This window comes from Neofelis nebulosa, chromosome 4 (assembly GCF_028018385.1).
Source record: "Neofelis nebulosa isolate mNeoNeb1 chromosome 4, mNeoNeb1.pri, whole genome shotgun sequence".
NCBI classification, from domain to species: Eukaryota; Metazoa; Chordata; class Mammalia; order Carnivora; family Felidae; genus Neofelis; species Neofelis nebulosa.
The window spans coordinates 92,303,914-92,324,542 of NC_080785.1; the positions used below are offsets into that span (position 1 = coordinate 92,303,914).

The window sequence follows — 20,629 nt, forward strand, 5'->3', positions numbered from 1 at the left end:
TTCAGAGGCTGTTTTGTGGTCTTGGTCATTGACACCGATTATTACTGTCTTGTAAATTGATGGAGGTGTTGATTGATAGAATCTGTATATTAATAAAACGCCGAATCCAACAAGTTTTGGAGAGCTTCGCACTGCTTAAAGGAAATACTTGGGACTTATTTTGTGGCAAAGATACAGGACATGTTAAAAATCTGCTGAGACTTAAGTAGTAACCTATTTTCAAGGTTCAGAAGTGAAGGGCCTATTGTAGAATAAATAATTAGGGTCCCTTCTGTCAATCCCTATCCTTTATGTAACTGCTGTTTGATTTGATTTTAGGTTGGTCATCGTTTTATCCAAGCCTGACTGTGGTACAGCATGGCATTCCATGTTGTGAGATCCATATTGGTGATGTATGTCTACCTCCCGGACACCCCGATGCCATTAATTTTGATGATTCAGGTGTTTTTGATACATTTAAAAGGTATTATTGGATTCTTTTCCTGTTGTTAACGTTTACCTTTAACCTCTCTAATGGTTGCAAAGTCAGAAATTTAGGAGGCTAAACCTCAAAGGTTTGAAGATTATAAAAGGACTACTTAGAGCAATATGATTAAATGAAAACATATTCGGTAATTGAACTAACAAAGTAATAGTTCCAGGGGAGCTTTACACATAGTCATCACGCAGGAAAACCATGAGTTCATAAACATTTGGTATTAGATTAGAAAAAATACCACATGTTACGTGACCAGGAACTAAACGGATCAACTTTGATAGTTATTCTATATATATATATAGAAAACTGCTGTATCTGGTTAGCTGTTTTAACCAGTCCTTAAGTCTCTTAGTAGTGTTTTTTTGTACTTAACTGTCCTTTTCTTTCCATAATTGTATCTTTAATAATTCATTTCAACCAAGGGCATTAGTAGCATGAATTAACAAATAGTAAAAATAGCAAAAACACTTGACATTTGGAAAATCTTAAAGAGGGAAGTGAGTTTTTTGGACATCCTCTTGCTAGTATGTGGTAGAACAGAACAAGTACCCCTGTGTCCTGATGCTCGAGGGGGTTGATGAGCTATCTCAGTTTGTTCTGGTCTCAGCACTGAGAGGCCCGCATTCCTGGAAACCCCGCAGGCCTGGCTCAACCGGGGCAGTTATTCCCCTACTCCCAGAAGGTATCCAGAGAAAGTCTGTTTATAGGTATCTGGAATTTTAAAACTCATTTTTTAAGATAATTGCTAATGTTTATTTTTAAGAGAGAGAGCGCAAGCGGGGCAGGGGCAGAGAGAGACAGAGACACAGAATCCGAAGCAGGCTCCAAGCTCCCGAGCTGTCAGCACAGAGCCTGACTCGGGTCTCGAACTCACCAGCTGTGAGGTCATGACCTGAGCCGAAGTCAGATGCCCAACCCACTGAGCCACCCCAGAGTCCCTCTTTAAGATAATTATTAAGTTCATAGGCATTAAGAGAATCCAGAATACCTGCTGGCCTATAGGTTTTATTTATTTCATTAATTTAATGTAATAAAACGTAAGGTTAATATATTTTTATTTTGAAAGGATATGTGAGGCTGTTATTTTAAAAAAGCACCTAGCACAGGCCCTGGCACAGGCTTTATGCTCAGTAAACGTCTGCAGATTGCAATCTAAATGTTATTTGGTTACATCCCTCACACACTCTGTTCTTTTTACAAATTCAAGAGAAATGAGGTGGTTTTGAGGTCTGATACTTTTAAGTACTCTTAGGATGTAGGTCAGTGATACCTCGTATGTTTTGGTGAGAATATTCTAAAGATAGAAAAACTTTGGAAGATAATTTGATCTTTTTTTTTTTTTTTCCTTATTGAGAGAGAGAGAGAGAGAGAGAGGAACAGAGAGAATCCCAAGCAGGCTCTGTGCTGTCAGTTCAGAGACCGACCAAGAGCTCAATCCCATGAACTGTGAGATCATGACCTGAGCTGATACCAAGACATCAAGGGTCAGACACCTGACTGACCAAGCCACCCAGGTGCCCCTAATATGGCTTTATCTTAGAACACTGAGTATCAACAATTCCATTCCTGTGTGTGTGTGTGCCCTAGAGAAGTAAATCCTTACAGACACGCAGAAGGAGATGTATAAGTTAGGTCATCGTGGCTGTGTTGCTCAGGATCGCACAACGTGGAAACAATACAACATTAAGTGGAAAATGAATGAGCCACAGCCATATGTTTTGAAACATGGATCAATTTTAGAAATAATGTTAAGTAAAATTAGCCTCAGAAATACATGGTAGAATTCCATTTTTTGTGTGTGTATTCTTTGGAAATAGATCTAATAAAATTACAAATCTAATTACATTTATATAATTTTTACTTAATGTATATAGCATACATTACACAGTTATGCTGGGGATCCCCAAGACAACCCCTGGGTTCAGTGATATACCAGGAGGACTCATAGGATTCAGTATGTAGTCACACTCCTGCCTAGGATTTCTTCTAGTGAAAGGATATGAAGCAAAATCCTGAAAAGGAAAGGCACGTGGGGTGAAGTGTAGAGGAAGCCGGGCCTCCAGGACTCCTCCCAGCGCAATCGCACAGCACCCTTATTTCTCTCAGCAGTGAGTTGTAACAATAGGGATGAACTGGCATCTGCCGGGGAAGCTGTTACACACTTAGCACTAGGGTTTTTACTGGGAGCTGGTCGCACAGGCTGCCTCTGCCTTGCGTGTACTCAAATTCCAGACTTCCAAAAGGAAAGCAGGTGTTTAGGGCTAGCCATGTTGTTTGTACACACAATTGAGGCACAGTGAGCTACTCTTACCAGGGTGGGAATAAAGAGAACCTTCTAAAAATCGCAATTCCAGATGCTAGTCCAGGGCCAGCCTTTTAAGGATACCCTCAGGATAGCAGTCTGGCCCGCTGTGTTACAGGTGCCACATAACAGAATGTTTACATATTACATGTTGATACAATGGATATGTTAACCTAATTAATGCTACTATAGATTAATATAATGCTATTAACACTATAGTGTTTATATGTTCTCTTTATGAATAATGTATTATTTTTATAATAAAATATTGAAAAAAGTAAGGGGATGATAAACCATTCAGGAGAGTGGTTATCTCTGGGGGTGGCAAATGTGGAACTATTTAGAGTAGAAATAGTCTATTTCTTAATTAGGTTGTGGGTTCACTCCTTTGTACACTTTATAACTAACATAAAAGTTAAATACATTTTTTACATACTAAGTTTTGCATAGTGAAAAACCTTTTTTAAGCAAAAACAACACTAACCTAATTCTTTTTCCAAGACGGTAGGTTCTCATCAGTTGGTCATACTGAATAGCAGTCACCCCTAAGATGACCTTGGACATTGGTCTCATTTTCCTGTGGAGTGACTTTCTGCTCCCCATTAAGGAGTGGAAAATGGGCAGTTTCATCCAGGAGAAAAGAGCATGACAGAGTTGAGAAGCATGAAATTGACTGAATTTTCATTGTGGATTAGATTGTGACTTGGCAGGTTAAGGGAAGTGCTGTCTGGTATAAGGAGGGCCAGAAAGGGAAGGAAGGCAGGAAGAAACACTTGTCCAAAAGGGAACCCCAGAATCGGTTCCCAGGGACAGTCTGGGGATTTGGGGGCAGCTCCTGGGTCCTGCTGTACAGGGAAGGACATCTGATTAGATTTTACCTTGGTAAGGACCAGAAGTCAGCCATAGATGAGCTTTTAAACACAATTTATAGTTCGTTGGTAGAAAGGAGGCTTTAAATGAGAGTATGATTTGAAGAAGCCCATTCCAGACACAATTGAGGCCAGTCTTCTGGGCATCAGGCAGGCTTCAGACTGTCACTTCTGACTTTGTGAATTTAGCATTTCTGTTCAAGTGATAGAATTTAACTCCTGAGTGTCCACTGTGTACCAGGTGCTGTACATGTGTTAACATACTTAATCGTCACAATCCTATGAGATTATAGCCTCACTTTACCGGCGGTGGGGGAGGGGACGGTGCTTAAGGAACCAGAAACAGCCATTTGTATCAGAACCAAGATTCAAGTCTGTATCCTTTCGAGACTCCAAATTTTGTGTTCTATCAATCTTGGCTATTTCTACAGTAATAATATATACCCCAATGAATACTTGCTATGTGCCAGCCTCTGCCCTGAGTTTTGTAGACACTGTTCTGTCAGCTCAGCCACACTACATGGCATGTGTTCAGTTCATTTTAGAGATAAGTATACTGAGGCTAGATGTTTATTTACTCTGTCCAAGTCATACTACTAGTAGGTGGAAGAGGTGGGGTCTGAACCCAATTAAAATTTTACATTATTATGTTCTGCAGAACTTTTTTCACCTCTTCATTAGTCATCAGATATTTGAATTTGAGAGCCTAGTGTATGTGTTGGGCGTGGGGATTTAGAATCTGTTAAGACATGGGCCTGCTTCTTTGCTTCCAGTCTAGAGAAGGAAATGGATTAGTAAATGTGTACGGTGTGGTGTGTGCTGATTGAGAGATGTGGCCTGGTAGGTGCTCTGGAGCTAGGATGCGTGGATTCAGATCCTAGCTTTGCGGATTTGTTGTGGAAGCTGGGATAAATCAATGAACTTTTCCATGGCTCTGTTAAAAAAAAAAAAAAAAATCTGTACAAGATCTGTACAAGGATAATGTTGAAGGGAGGATTAAAGTGAGTGTCTATGACTATGGTTAATAGACACAACACTGCTGTGGAGTTTTTCTTTTAAGAATAGAAATTAGGGGGCACCTGGGTGGCTTGGTTGGTTAAGCGTCCGACTTCGGCTCAGATCATGATCTCACGGTCCGTGAGTTCGAGCCCCGCGTCGAGCTCTGTGCTGACAGCTCAGAGCCTGGAGCCTGTTTCAGATTCTGTGTCTCCCTCTCTCTCTGCTCCTCCCCTGTTCATGCTCTGTCTCAAAAATAAATAACGTTAAAAAAAAAATTAAAAAAAAAAAAATAGAAATTAGGGGGGCACCTGGATGGTTTGGTCGGTTAAGCCTCCCAACTCTTGATCTTGACTCAGGTCATGATCTCAGTTTGTGGGATCGAGCCCTGCACGGGGCTCTGCACTGACATCTCAGCCTGCTTGGGAATCTCTCTTTTCTCTCTGCCCCTCCCCTGTTTGAGCCCACTCCCTCCCTTCCTCTCCACCCCCCCTCCCACTTCAAAAATAAATATACTTTAAAAAAATAGAAAAAAGAATAAACATTAGTGAATGTGGGAAAGGGTATTTAAGCTTAAGGAATGGCAGGGAGAAAAAGTGGAGGCATGAAACAAGGCACGTTTCAGGAACTACTGGTAGAGACTTTAAAAAAAAATTTTTTTTAAAGTGTATTGTTTATTTTGAGAGAGAGAGAGTGTGTGAGTGGGGCAGAGAGAGGGAGAAAGAGGATCTCAAACAGGCTCTGTGTTGTCAGCATGGAACCTGACATAGGGCTTGAACTTAGCTAAAACCAAGAGTCAGATGCTCAACTAAGTCACTTGGGCATCCCAAGGAGAAAGAATTGAGTGTGGCAAAGGTAAAGCTTTGTTTTAGACATTCTGTGTAATATTTTAATGCTATAGTCATATCAAAATCTGAATTCTGTGATTGAATATTTCCAACTACTTTTAAGTTGTATCCATAATGGAAATAGAAGAGTTACATTTGTACCACTAGATGGTAGAGTTTTCAGATTTCAGTAATTAGCTTGCTTCTATTTAAATCTTGGTATTTCAAGTTGTAAATAAATACTTCAGTGGAGATTAATAATTTTGTGTCAATTCATTTATAATGTTTGTTTAGTTTTGTTTTTCTAAATTATATATGGGAGGGGATCGAGATAGCAAAAACTGTTTCTTTGACATAATCCTGACTGCTGAATATTGATTAGATGATTTTGGCATCATATTTATTTCATGTAATACCTTTAAAAAAAACCCACATGTTGTGTGGTCGATAATTGGTAGAAGTCATTTTTGTGTGTGGTGACTGGCATGGGCTTCATGCACTTAGTTCTCTCCATCTGTTTCTGGAATAATTCATAATCTCCTATTGCTTTACCTTTAGGTAGATACTGTTTCTGTAGTTAGTATCAACCTGTTTTCATGTATTATCAGAATTTGTTTCAGGGAGAGAAGTAGGGGTTGGATTTAGAATAAAAGGCTTTCTGTTAAGATAAAAAGTAGAAGCAGTAGGCGTGAACACAGTTGGAACAAAAAGAAATCTTTTGACCGGTGTAATCTTTAGGCTGTTGTCTACACCAGCTCTACTTCTCAGGTAATATTTTCAGTTAATCTATTGTGTGTTCACCCTGACGTTAGCCAGTGGCAAGGTGGAGGACCATGGTTTTGGTGAGGAAACCTCGGGCTTTGGAGGTGGACAAATCTGGGTCTGGATCTAGTAGCTGCATGGCCTTGGCTGAATAATACTTTTTCTTTCTTAGCTTGTTTCTTTATACAAAGAGAGGATAATGAAGCTTGTGGGGAAGATAAGGTAATATGGATAGCTTATTTCCGTGCCTGTGTAAACTGAACATATACTGAATAGGGCTTTGCCTGATCAATGTGAGGTTTTACTCTTGTTACTAAGCTGTGTTATAATGGATGGCCTTCAGGGGAGATTGATGTATGTTTGATTGTTTTGACCTAAACAACAAAAAATTTTAAGTTCTTTTAGTTGTAGTCAGTCACTCTGGACTGTCCTTCCCCAACACTCGGTCTTGCATAGCAACTAGTCCTAGGCCTTGTTTACGCCTGCCATCCAATTTAGTTTTCTAGCTGTAGGCTTCTGTAGGCCAAGAAATCAGATTATCAAATTTTTCAAAAAGTGAATCTAAAGTAGTAATTAAGTGGGTTGTGGGGGATCTGGAGGAGGTACTTGCTATAAATAAAGTGCGTGGATTTTCTTTTGGGGGGCTTGAAATCTTTAACTTTTATACTCTGTGCAGATTAAAAAAAATAATTAGTGCATATATAAGCTTTCATCTTATAAGCAACTGTCAGTGGTGAAGGTGGTTAAACGTCGTACAGGGGAAAAAAAAGTGTTTTCAGTTTTTGTAAATCAGATAATCAAATCGAATTAAAACCATGTTAATTTTTTTTTTTTTTTTTAGCTATGACTTCACACCTATGGATTCTTCCGCAGTCTACGTGTTAAGCAGTATGGCTCGTCAGCGTCGTGCATCTTTGTCTTGTGGGGGGCCTGGAGGCCAGGACTTTGCAAGATCTGGACTTAGTAAGACCTGTGGCTCATCGGGGTCATCACAGCTCTCTCCCAGTTCTTTGTACGCTAAAGCCGACAAAAACCACAGCTCAGGGACTGCAAGTGCCACTTCTCCTAACAAGTGCAAAAGACCAATGAATGCCTTCATGCTTTTTGCCAAAAAATACAGAGTTGAATATACTCAGATGTATCCAGGGAAAGATAACAGGTAAAAATTCTATTTGTGAATCTAATAGTGAACTCTTCTGTGCAGTTCACAGGAACTGGGAGTTAAGTAAACTTCTCGCTTAGTAGCTTTTTTGATCGAATTCTTGTTTTCTTAGGTTGACTTTCAAAAGTTAGCTTCATGGGTAACTATTTTATGATACCTAGAGGGATAATTCGGTCACCTGGGTGGGTAAGGGTCTGCCTTCTAAAATAACATTGTCATTTGCCTGTTGGAAGACACAGTTCTGACTGTCCTATCTTTATAGAAAAAGTTTCTCGTGTCAGATCCCAAGTGTCCCTCCTCTACACCTGTGTCATACTGTGGAAGATGCAGGCATTGGCGGTGTGTAGTCTTTTTGACACTCATAGTAGTTACTACAAACTGCCAGAGACTAAACATACAGGTGGCATCAGTGATAGCCCACGGATGAAATCCACACTGGTCCTTTCTGCCCTGCTTGTTTGTACTCCTCGCTCATCTGAGTCCTTTAGCGCTCACTTCCTCTCAAAGCATAGAAATGACTTCTTCCAATCTCCTTAGTTTCCTGACCATCAAAACTGCTGTCTCCCATTAACCTTGATGGCATGAGCAAAGTCATGTGATTATCCACATAAAACAATTGAGTTTTTGAATTCGAGTCCAAATGTCTCATGAGCACAAGATGGAGAGGGAATTGACAGTTTCAAGTCAGCATAATGTGATATTTGTAGATTCCGTAAAATCCTCTCCACACAACATCTACTTAACATCTATCACCACACCGTTACAGATTTTTCACATAAAGAGAACTTTTAAGAGCTACTCTTCACAACTTTCGAAAGTACCATACAGTACACCTGTGCACTTTACCTCGTCCCCGGGGCCTTCCTTGTTTATAACCGGAAGTTTGTACCTTTTGACCCCCTTCTCCCATTTCGTCCAGCCCCCACCCCTAGCCTCTGGCAACCACTAAACTGTTCCTATGAGCTTATTCATTTTTAAGTATTTACATTTTAAAAAAAACAGAAACTTCTCCAACCAAATGCACTTGTGATTTGGGAATTGATGATACCTAAATATTTTTTACCAGTTTAACTAGTAAATGTGTTGACCATTATGTGGTACCTTTAACCCAAAGACTGTAAAAACTGGTTTTTATTCTAAAGGAAGATAATAGTATTTAATTGCATCCACTTACTGGAAAATGTACGTACGTATCTAGTGCATATTTAATTTCTTGTTAAGTAGTGGAGCTGTGGTTACTATTCTTCTGAAGTTCAGATGCCTGCCTCTAGCTTCCCCATCAGTCACTAAAATCCCTCGTATATACTTCACACAGCATGTACCGCCTTTTGTTTTGTGTCATGAAATTAATGGTTAAAAGCTCTTCACAGAAGGAAAATGGTTTCTGTCTGCATGTTCTGGATGAGACTATTTTCTGCTAGGTTTGGGAGCAGATTAACAAATATAAATAGGAAACAGCTTCAGATTAGTCATGAAGTGTTTTATCCAGTTTGACTTCTTTCCCTTTGAGTTAATCCGATTTTCTCAAGTACGAGTATCACCTAGGATTTATGTGGTGTTGTCTTAGGAGGGTAAATGGTAAGCTGTGCAGAGTTAATGCCCACCACATTTTTACTATGGTTGCATGAACGAATGGGACTTTGGTCATAACTGTTTGATGGGTTATGGGTGCAAACAGCAAGAATAGCTTATAATACTTCATGCTGCTGATACTGAACACTGCCTTAATACCTTAGCATCTTTAAGGAACCAATATACTAGGATAGTTCCAATGGTAATTTAAACCATTTCTTTGAAATAATTTAACTTTTTCTCTTTAAGCTCTGTAGGACACTGAATATTTAGCCATTTTAGATGCCTCTGGACAATTGGAAAATACTGGCAGTATTCCAGGAAGCTTTATAACTGCCAAGATTATGATGAATGGGCCCATAGGACTTGAGATTTTACTGGAAATGACTACCGTAGTCTTGGCCTTTTCCCTTCTCTCTGTTGGACAAGATTTTTGCCTTCTTTTAACTTTCTATATCTTCCTGAAGTAGCAGCACTTGACATACATGCGTCTTACGAGAAACGCTTGCCTTCAGCATTGTGTCAATATTTATTTTACAGAGCCATAAGTGTGATCCTTGGTGATAGGTGGAAGAAAATGAAGAATGAAGAGAGAAGGATGTATACATTAGAAGCAAAGGCTTTGGCTGAAGAACAAAAACGTTTAAATCCTGACTGTTGGAAAAGGAAAAGAACCAATTCAGTATGTTTCAACAACTAGTTGCTCAAAAAGATCTTGACTTCTCCCCATAACTATACTGGCATGTTGCAGCAGTTGTTATGACCTTTAAAAGGTGGTGTTGAGGCTGTTTTTCAGCCTTTTTACACTTCACAACCTAATAATGTGTTTATACCACCATGTAAGGCAGGCTGCTTTTTTTTAATCACTAAGTGCCATCTACTCTTTTAGTATGGAAAGTAGAACTCTCAGACATGCTTAAGAAGTGTGTTTAGGCAGAAATATTAAGGTGGAAAAATAATTTTGGAATGGTAGTATTTCTAGTTGGGTTGAAAGATGGGTGTTACTAACTCAGTATCACACTATTAGAAATCTCTCTAATCTTGGGGTGGCATGTCTCCACAGCCTTTCTTGATTGGGCAGGGGCTAAGGAGCGTGGGGCACATTAACCTTCATGGGGCCTTCTGACGTTTGCACAGAATTTCTGGATTAAAAACCTCAGGAAGGAGAAGAAAGGAAGACTCTTGTAAATGAGTTCATACCATAATCAACCTCGGATGGACTTGATTCTTAGAACATTTCCTTGACTAGACTAGCATCTTTTAAGTTGTATTTTTAGATCAGTTGGTTAAGTGCCCGACTCTTGATTTCGGCGCAGGTCATGATCTCACGATGTGTGAGATCGAGCCCCATGTTGGGCTCCATGCTGTCAGTGCATACTCTGCCTCTCCCCTGCTCGTACTCTCGCTCCCAAATAAAGTTTAAAAAATAACAAAAACAAAGGGAAGATAGTCCTTTGCAGCAGGAGGGCTGGTCGAGGAGGTCTTCAGTTCATTCTGCCTAGGTCTTTTAATAGTAACATGTAGTTCACACTCACACGTTTTTCAAGAACCTCTTGTAAACAAGTAGATGGTAGTCAGACTCCAGCACAAGAGGGTGGCTGAACTGGGTTTGTGAAGTTCTTCATTACCTTAGACTTCTGTGTGGTAGGACTTAGCCTGGATCCCCTTTCTTTTCTGCTCCTCCTAATCCGTCTCTTCTTGCCGTTGTCATACATTTTCTAGATGCTTAGTCATCGGGTATTAGCAAACTTAAAAAATCATCCCCTTTGAGAAAGTGATATTTTTTAAACAGGAAGCTTATAAACATTCTGTTCTCTTAGTTCTCATTTGTAGAATTACTAGATATCGATTTATACACATTCACCGAGTTCTAATTTTCTCTACACAGGGCTCACAACAGCATTAAGCCACGACGCTCGTTCTGAAGTCTGTAGTTACATAAACACTGACTGTCCATGGAAGGGCTTAAGAAGATCAAGGTGTCACCATTCGTCCTGAATTCGTGTGACCATAAGATACCGATAGCAATGAGTCTTGAAATGATTTAATAATGAGTGAGGATTTGCTTTCTCCATTAGAGCATTAAGTAAGCTAAAACTATCAACATTGTAAACCAAATTGCCTTATTTTTCTTCCAAACTTCGTATATGTCTATCAGGTAATATAGGCTTGAAAATTGATATCCTGTGGTGCTAAAGTACAGTAGAAAGAGAGGAGAGTGTATACATGTTTTATTTTAAATTGTACAAAAGGGGAATTTAAAAATATGTAACTGCTGTTTATACATTGGCTCCTTACTGCTTATTAATCTGTATTGTATACATAACGGGATGAAACAGAGCTGGGAACAGGCCTCTCCCTGAGCAGCCACCACACGCTGGGCCGTGCCAAACACGGGAGCTCTAGTCCGGCCAGTGCCAAGCGGCTGCCGGCACACGTGGTGGGTGGATAGCGTCGGTGTCCCAACGTGAGAGCCGCCTGCTGCCGCTACCCCGGGCGTGCGGAGTCTTGCACCAGGTGGCGGCACCCATCCGTCATTTCCAGCGGAGGCCAAGCCTGGGCCAAGGTCAAGTTAGTTAATAGCATTGGGATATAGTCACTGTAATGGTGCTATTAACAGTTGACATCGTTGTATTTTTTAACTTTGTGTTCTGTATCTCCTCAGCCACGTATCTTAAATATCTTCTTTGTCATCGTATCTTTATGGTGGGGGCAGACTTTGCACTTACTGCAGTGCAACACGTGCACTTTACTTTTCCTCCAGCTGTCTGAGGTGAGAGCAAGTCCCTGGGCGAGACGCTGCTTTTGCTCTGAGCTACAATCATGGCTTTTCACGTTACTTACCAAGTGGTGTTTCTGGTTAGGAATCACAGCTGTAAAATCGATTTCAGTTCATTACACCTCTTCATGATGTTGCCCCTAAATTTTGCACACTATATTCTTGTATATTATTTCAAATAAAATGGAAAAAAAATTGTTTATCTCTGACTTCTGCTGATTGAACTTGACTGAATTTGAGTGGTCACAATAACAGGTTCAGGGCATGGAAAATATATTCAGAAGTTGCTGATGGGGTTTTTAAGCATTAAAAACAAAATGTTAGTAATAGAGCAAGGATAATAGAAAAACAAGGACCTACATGACCTATTTGTAAGAATCTTTGTAGACTAAAGATTATTTTTAACTCAACATCTTACAAAGTGAAACAGGCCCCACAGTCTTTTAATAAAATAACACACGGAGTATAAAGACAGCATGGCTCTGTCTTTATTAAAGATACACTAGGACATACCTAAACAAGTTAACCCTACGTCTTCGCTTTGGGGTATGCCTGTGGTTCCCAGACTTCGTTGCATGTTGGAAGCCACTGGGCATGTTTTCAAAAAATATTCATGCCTGGCTCCTACCCTCAGATGTGTTCCATCTGGGGTACAAATCGGGCATCAGGATTTTCTAAAGCTTCCACCGTGATTCTAGGGCCACACATTGATCTAGTGAGGACGAAGGTAAGTGGGGAGTGGCAGGGTACTTACGTAACTTGATCAGAGCCCTTAAAAAGCAGTGAGGACTTAGGATGTGTGTACACGTGCAGGGGGAATCTACGTAATGGGAAAGAAATTTCAGCTGGTCTCATAGAAAAAGCCTGGAAGGAGGGGGGTGGAAAAAAGAGTTGGATGTCTTTCTGGAAAAATCAAGCCCATGGAGTTCGAAGGTTGGTGATGACAAACCTATTTTGACATTTTATGCTACTTAAGGTAGAAGGGCTAACCAGGTAAGGCAGAAGGTCTATAGGAAATATGGAGAGGTCAATTACATTCTTAAAACAGTGGATGGGAGCTGTTCTCTAGAACATGTTATTTAGGTTAGCTGCCAACCTTGAATCGGGTCAGCATACGACAAAGAGTAAGAAATACTTCAAGTTATTCATGAAGAGCAGACATAGCTTTTTGAAGCAGCTGAACCATTATGGGATAAACTGGTGCAAATTCTTTGCCTTCTCTACTTCTTACTGACTGAACGTAGGCTTCCAAAGCTCCCCTGAAAACAAAAATGAAAACAATGTCAAAAAATGACATAAAAGATAAAACCACTTAGAGGGTACCGATATTTAAAACAAGCCCTTTTCTGGAATTGCTATGCCCAGCTCCACAGGCTAGGTGGCCAACAGCCTTCAAAAATTTACTCTCACTATGGCGAATGTGGAAATAGGAACATTTCTGGGTCCGCATTGTGCTCAGTGGTCACGGGGTCTCTGGTCGCCGATGTTCTCACTTTCCCTTCTCTGTTAGACTTGGGAAGAGTCTCCTGCAGCTTGCGCTTGTTCACAGAGCTCACAAGGGGGAGCCCCACACCGTGGAAAGGCCCACTGGGGAGCACTGGGGTCCGGGGCTCTTCCCCACACAGGGAACCCTGGAAGGCATGTTATATTCCTGTATTTGAGGAGAGTATGAACCCACGGGTTGTATAGCTCTTGGGCTCGGATTTTTTGGCAAATTGGGTGATGAGGAGTATGTGGTCCCGGCCAGTTAAAATTTATGATGTTCTCCTGAATTCGATCTGGGAGTCCAGAGGCCAAGTGCAGTGCTCTGCTTGCTCATCTACTCTCTGGTGGCTTTCACACCACAATGGCTGACAGGACTTGTCAAGGCAGAGGCCATATGGCCTGCAAAGCCTAAAATATCTACTCTCTGGACCTTTATGGAGAAATTTTTCCAATCTCTGAGCCAGATGGTTTAAGTGTTAGATGTTTAATTGGAGCTAAAGAAAATGGTTTAAAATTTTTTATTAGTCTATTTACAAGTATAATAATTTTGTCATAATCGTACTGTTTTCTTGAAGTTTCACATGGAGATTAGAGTGTTTCTATGAAGATATAAGTTAATAATACCATTACTCAGCCCACATACTCAGTCTCAAGTCCCACCTACTCTGTGATTCTTAACTGGTTTTTTTGCTCCCAAACACTGAGCAGACTGCCTCTTGCTCAGATGTGTTGATTAGCGCTGGTTCTATAGTGCCCTCCACCCCGCCAGCCACGTCACAGCCCTCGCTGCAATGCATAACTGAGTGCCCAGTCTCTTATTTCCACCGTGACCTCCCTCCTGACTTGTTTCCATCTGTGTTTTGGGCAGCATGATCTGATTTCTTTCAGGTACCCTTCAAACTTGCCTATCACACAGGCAGTCCCCCAGAATGTACAACGCCGAGAGAGAACCCTAATGAAAACTAGGGGCTCTGGGTGACGATGATGTGTTAAGGTGGGTTCATCGACTAGAACAACGGACCACCCATGGGGGACGATGTTAACGGGGGAGGCTGAAGGTGGATGGGAACTCTCTGAACCCCCTCTACTATTGCTGGGAGCCTAAACCTGCTATCAAAAACGAAGTCTACCAAAAAAGAAAAGAGATTTGGGTGATAAAACTCCCTTAGGGTAGTGTTCTGCTCACCTTCCCCTATTTCAACAAAGGGCCCCATCATCTCCAAAGGTCTCTATCTAAAGTCCTCCTTTAATCCACCTTACAGATTTCCACACCCAAGTCCCTCCTCTCCCCTTTGCTTCTGTTTTGAATCCTGCCAGGTGGGCACCAATTACTGCTGTCGCCTCAGAGGCGGGGTCTCAGCCCCTGCTGGTGGCTCTGATGCACGGTGCCTGTCACACGATGAATTCACAACCCACCGAGCACCAGCTTCATCATCCACCTCCCCCGACCCTGCCTGTGCTACTACTGGGTTCTAGATAGTTTGCTGTGGCCTAAAAAGACCTTCAAATCATCAGTTTCCATTGTTTGTGTTACCTACACACATACAGAGCAGTTTCACCCCATTCATGACTCTCACCCCAACCGTGATGTCGACCCGGAGAGAGCCGGGACGTCTGTGCGAGTATCACTGAAAAAAGTGGTCTCTGCCTAACAAGGCAAGGCTGCAAAAGGGCTGGTTTCTCTCCGACCACGCTGACTCTCTCCTTCCTGAGACACCTTTCTCCGTCATCTTCTGAATGCTTGGAATGTCCTTCTGTGCTGTCCCTGCAGAGCCCTTTCCTAGGGGCCAGTACTCAGGCCTTCTTTTTGATACAGCCTAACTCCTGGCAGCACAGAAGAAACCACTTGGGAGTCACGAGAATTTGTGGAAAGGTCCAGGACTTCTGCATCAACGGTTGTGGCTTCGTGGGAGCCCGCATCGCAGGCTCTGTTCGGGGTGTGGCCACCGTAGATCAGCTATGCGGAGGGAGCGGCAGGCCCTTCCTTAGGAAGCACAGCTGGTTTATCAGGCTCGGCCCCACTGCCTCACCATGTGATCCGGGCCACCTTTCGAGCCTGTCTACTCGTCTGCCAACTGGGAAGGACACCTACACCATGCAGCTATGGGAATGGGAAGACAGTGCTGGGAAGCACCTGGCACTCTTCCAGGAACACGGAGGGACCTTTCTAACAGTGCTCACTGTTCTCCCCGCCAGGCTTCCAGACAGCCTGAGGGTCTCCACATAACCCAGCAGGTTCACACTTCCGTCAGGGCGTCATCACTTTGTACTTGAGTATCTATTATGCTGCAAGTATCTGTTCCATGGTGAGTTTCCCTCTAAAGAATGTAACTTAGTTTGGAGGGTTGGGGCTGTTTTGTTTCTTTGTGCAGCCCCAGGACCTAGTGCTTGACAAATGCATGATCAATGAATTTTAAAAAAATGAATTAGAAATACAGGAAGATAATCCCTAATGAAAAGTAATGACAAGTGTGCAGAAGAAAGTGAATAAAGGAGAAACGTGATTGTAAGATCCTCAAAAGCAGCACAGACATGAAAAATGGAATTTAATGCTCTTAGAAAATAATGTTTTGTGAGATGCCTTAGTTCATGTCAGAGCTGAACCTTAATGAAACTATTTCCTTATGAAAAAACTTACTGCTTTTAGTAATACTTTTCAAGTTGCTATGGCATCCTGGGCAATCACCCCACTCCCAAAACGTAGCCCCTGCAGATTCATACATAGAAGAGAAATCCCCCAAGGGCTCCAACTGTCTTTGAGACAATGGTGTATAAATATCAGTCTAACAAATTAATGCACTGAAATGTGCAGAGACTGCAATCAGTCTGTAGTGAATGAATTAGATCCATTTTATCTAATAAATGAACCAAAAATCCACTTAGCAGTCCCATTTGCATCAAAAGGATAAGACATTATGTAAACTACACAATATGTAGGAGAAAGTTCAGAAATGAGTTTGGTTTTTTGGTATTCATGAAAAACACCATCAGAACTACGGGGAGAAAAACAGATTCAAGCTACCCTCCCACGTAAAATCAGCACAAGATTTTCAAGCAATTATTAAATAACTTCATTCGCTTGAGCACAACCTCAGCTTTCTTGGAAGTCAGGCCAGGCATTATGTAAGAGTTAGTCTCAACTCGCGTTTGTAATCAAAATAAGCAGATGGTTAAAGTTACCCTTATTGAAAGAAAAAAGTCGTTCAGGAATTGCACAATTAGTAGAGGAATGGTTTGTGGTAACATGGCAACACTGCTCAAGTAGAGGTCTTTATGGAACACAAAATTCGTTTCTGTCAGGCATGAATTATCAGTGTGCTTCATACTGAAATACATACATGGCTCCCAGATCTACTATGTGCCTTCCCAGGCAGGGAAGTCCCTGCCTCCCCTGGGCTCCATCCTCCCTGTTGGTCCCGTCTTGGGCACCCAGTCCCCAGAACTGAAGGTGCCTAGAGCCGCAGGGATACCGGGAGAAGAGACCGAACGTAACTCTCATCAACAGGGACCCCGCCGTTCTGCAGAAGCGCACAGGAGTCAGAACAGTTCTCAGCCTGCAGGCCCTGACAGGCAGGAGGGCAAAGGGTTCGGGACGCATCTGGCACCGACAACTGTGTCATAAATGCACAGATAAAAGGTCCGATAGGCAAATAGGGCTCGTAAATGTTTCCGACACTGTAAAACAGGTGTTCAACGCAGACAGACAGAGGAAGAGCAGAGGAGGGCAGGGCTATGAGCGGAAGAGGTGCTGCTGGGCTGCAGGAATCCAGAGTTCTGCAGCACTGAGGAGCCAGTCCTCACTCAACACCCATAGAGCCACAGGCGCTCCCCTGCAGCTGTCACCTATGTCCCTGGGGGCGCACATGTCCGCAGCACCTGCCTGGTGGGGGCAGAGGACGAACAGTTTTCTCCCGCTTACACCGCTTGGCCCCAGGAGTCAGTGATTAGTCTGATTTTAAAATGAATGTGACCAATATCCACTCATGCTCTAGAGAAAGCTCTGGTGTCAAAAGGAAGCAGAAAGGAAGGCGGAAGAGAGTTCATTATTTGCCACTTACTGAGCAGCAGTAACTCTCCTTGACTTGGCCTATTTATGACAACTTAACACAGTGTGCCAGGGGGAGTGCAGGGGCACGCGGCAAGGTCTGCCCCAAAAGTCAGAACGAATCTACTGACACTTAAAGAGCAATAGTCACCCTGGGTTTATCCAAAGGGGAAAGGAGTTCACCCAGTGGTGCTTCAGTATGCAGGCACTAAATTAGTTTTGCAGTAACAGATAAGAGAGAACATTCTCTAGGACAAAGCTTCCCTCCTTGCCAGCAGCCTGGACTGTAGCAGGAGCATGGTGTTTTGGAATCCCCCAAGGAGGGCTCAGTTTTCTGCCTGGGGCTTGAAGGTTCTGATATCAGACATGTGCAGAGTGATGGATGGGCCTTATTTAAAAAGCATGACAGTATTTCTGAGCATGATTTTCAGTTGCTAAATATAGGCTTAGCAACAGCACTACCGATGAAATCACTCAGGAGACATTTTAAAGAGAAGCAAAACAAAACAGATTTGTGATGTACCCACAGCAGGACAACTGTCATGGATGAACTCATTCCAACTTGCTAAGAAGACAAAAATGGGCCCTGTTCAATTAACTGAATCCCGGATCCTCTGTTACCCTGTGTGCCACGGCTGAGCAAGTCTTTGAGACTCGGGGGTTAAAATCCACAAAGATGCAGCAAATCTGAGTTAGGCCCAGGCCAAGTCTCTTCCACTCTAGAGTCCCGACCGAGGGCAGCTCTGACGGGCCACAGGAACCCATGGGAGACTCATGTGGCATCCTCACGGGTGAGGAGAGTCACAGACGAGCAAGGAAGAAGAGCGGGCGCCCAGGATAATCTGCTCCCTATTCACATAGGCTCTGGAGGGCCAGGGGCTCTCCGCCCCTGGCTCTGAGCCCCAAATGCCCCTCCCAGAATCCAAGGGGCTCATGTTTCTCATCGGCCCTTCACAGCTGCCTGCCTGGCAGGGTCTCTCACCAGGACGGTGGGTCCCAGTGTCAGCTGTGCTGTGGAACTGCCTTTCCCAGGTCCCAGCCCTGCAGATTTGGAGGTAGCTGAGGGTGTGGCCTGGTCACCAGGCTTTTCCAGTGCTCTGTAAAGGGATCTGCCACGCGAGTGTGGTTGAGAACCACCTTACCGCATTAGCCCCACTCTGGCTCTGGGGAACCCGGCTCCTTACTCTGCACTGAGGCTCAAGCTTGCTCGGTGTGGTGGTCCCCAGACTGACAGTGTTAGGACACCCCAGGAGAGAGGAGAATGTTTCCAGAGCTATTTAAAAAGTACGACTGACTGAGATTTGGAGAATGAGGGTGACAGAGGAGCTGAATGATGTTGCAAAGGTTTTCTAGAGTGGCCAGAAGGTAACGGTGACACCCCAACCGAGACGGAGAGTCTGGGAGAAATGAGCAGATTTGAGACGAAAGAGGATTTATTTTTAACACTTTGGGCTTGAGAACTGTGTGGGACTGTGAGTGATGTGATGGCCAGGCTGCTGGCCTGAGGTCCCAGACAATCAAGGTGAGTCACAGGCCTGGGAGCCATGAGGACAGAGGAGATCACTAGACTCGGGGTCTAGGTGAGCTCACCTGGGGACCAAAGCACACACGGAATGTGAAAGAAAAAGAGCCAGGCACAAGTTGGGGGAGATGATGCCATTTGAAGAGCGGACAGAAGTCAATTCTGCAAATGAAACTGAGGGAGAAAAAAAACCAAAAACGACCAGACAGATTAGAACGGAAGCAGATGACAGAGGTGTCACAGAAACTCTGGAGGGAAGGGCTTCTCTTGGTCTGCTTTGTGTCCTCAGGGCCTGGCACATAGTGAACTGTTCAGTCAGTGTGGCATTTCCAGAAGGAAGTGGCGTTGACTCAACTCTAAAGCTACAGAGCGAGAAGGCAAGCACAGCACCGTTTGGACTTGGTGACTGGAAGGCCTGTGACTTGGGAGAGAGTACTTTCAGGGGAGAACGCTGAGGGAGAGCCGCCTGATGTGTGCGGTTCCTGCGGCCGCCCCGCACCCGGGCGTCTGGGCCAAGGCTGACCGGACGGCCGCTGGGTTTGTCCTTGTTTTCTGCTAATAACTGGATCGCGTTCGGTTACTTTTAAAAGTTTACTCATATCTCTGCTCCACCGATTCAGTGACCGCAACACATGACAATGAAGCAGAAAATGGGGCTCTGGGGCTTTTCACTGGGGACATGGGTTTTCAAAACCAGGGCGCACAGCTCTTAGGGCTATACCGGTCAGGGGACAGCACAACAGGCGATGTGAAGATGTGGAAGTGAAAGACACAGACAGCAAAGCACGTTGTGCCCAACAGCTGCAACCGCAGGGTGTCCCACACACAAGTGCCTATGCTCGCAGGCGGCCTGCTGCAAGGCGGTGCCACTGAGTGCCCCAAGCACTGCCTGGCCTCCTTCCCCTCTGCAACCCTGCCCGCCACCCCTCCCCACCCGCCCCGAGCTGGAACAGGCAGGTGTCCCAGGGGCGCATGGCCTTACCTGATAAGGAGGAGCCTGTCCTTTTCAGATGGATGGTCATCCAGCCACTGGGAGAAGCGCGCATGGGACCATTCTGCCCTCTGCAGGGTGGGAACACAGGCAGAGACAGGGTGTTCACACAGTGTCCGTCAAGGACAGCAAGTGCTGCTCAAGGATTCCCAATGTGAAATTACCCGAACACCTGCCCGCAGGAAGGCGGCAAGCCTTTGGTGCACCTTCCTGACCTCCAAGGAAACTTTTCGATTTGTCAGTTGAAGGTGGGTCAGCAGAGGAAATTGTGCCTCCATCAAAAAAGCTTTATGAATCAATTACCTGTGTCATTATATTTAAAGGGTGAACTCTGGCTTCCCCAGGGTAATTTCTCCATTGCTGAGAGTGGGCGCTGAGCAGTGGGCAATCTGTCACTGCTAAGGCAGAGATCCATGACTGAGGAATGCAAGAGAAGGCCAGGAACCCATTCAGTGACTGGGGCTCTGTATTTATAGACTTAGGAGGGAGAACTCACAAGAGAGTTCTGGCTTTACTTTATTACCTGAAAAGGGGATTTCAGCTCAGGGGGTGCTCTGGTGAACAAAAACTGAATAATGATGCTGAATGGAATAACATCCCCCAATGCAGGACTAGTGGCCACATGTTCATTCTTCTGGAAGATCAGGGGTCTAAGAGAAGAAAAAGCAAAAGTTATTTCACCTTGTTCAATACTGAAAGAGGTGATTTGGTAGAAGAATCTTAATAGCACGTTAGAAGAATAGCATAGTAGTTATAATAGCTAAGAGCGGGAGAATGAATAATAGCATTCGTCCTAAACTGGCTAATTCTTAGCCATTCTTAACCACCACCCCCAATTC

The 20,629-nt window shown here is 43.5% G+C and overlaps 2 protein-coding genes across 4 annotated transcripts in view; one reads left to right on the forward strand and one right to left on the reverse strand.

The window, feature by feature from the left end:
* Positions 1–11,956, forward strand: part of HBP1 (HMG-box transcription factor 1) — a 30,587-nt gene extending 18,631 nt beyond the window's left edge. The window contains 4 exon segments of the mRNA XM_058728770.1: positions 319–463; positions 7,076–7,393; positions 9,509–9,650; positions 10,857–11,956. Coding sequence (XP_058584753.1) covers positions 319–463; positions 7,076–7,393; positions 9,509–9,650; positions 10,857–10,874 — 623 coding nt within the window. The 3' untranslated portion in view covers positions 10,875–11,956.
* COG5 (component of oligomeric golgi complex 5) overlaps positions 1–20,629 on the reverse strand; it is a 336,271-nt gene that overhangs the window by 10,599 nt on the left and 305,043 nt on the right. The window contains exons 20-23 of one of the 3 annotated variants that reach the window (XM_058728764.1): positions 20,314–20,440; positions 19,782–19,861; positions 12,844–13,006; positions 1,838–4,583 (exon numbers count right to left, since the gene is read on the reverse strand). In XM_058728764.1, the coding sequence (XP_058584747.1) occupies positions 12,889–13,006; positions 19,782–19,861; positions 20,314–20,440 (325 nt within the window). In that variant the 3' untranslated portion in view covers positions 1,838–4,583; positions 12,844–12,888. Of the gene's footprint in view, positions 1–1,837; positions 4,584–11,182; positions 13,007–19,781; positions 19,862–20,313; positions 20,441–20,629 lie in introns of those variants that run through there. The other 2 variants (XM_058728763.1, XM_058728762.1) reach the window with 2 other exon arrangements.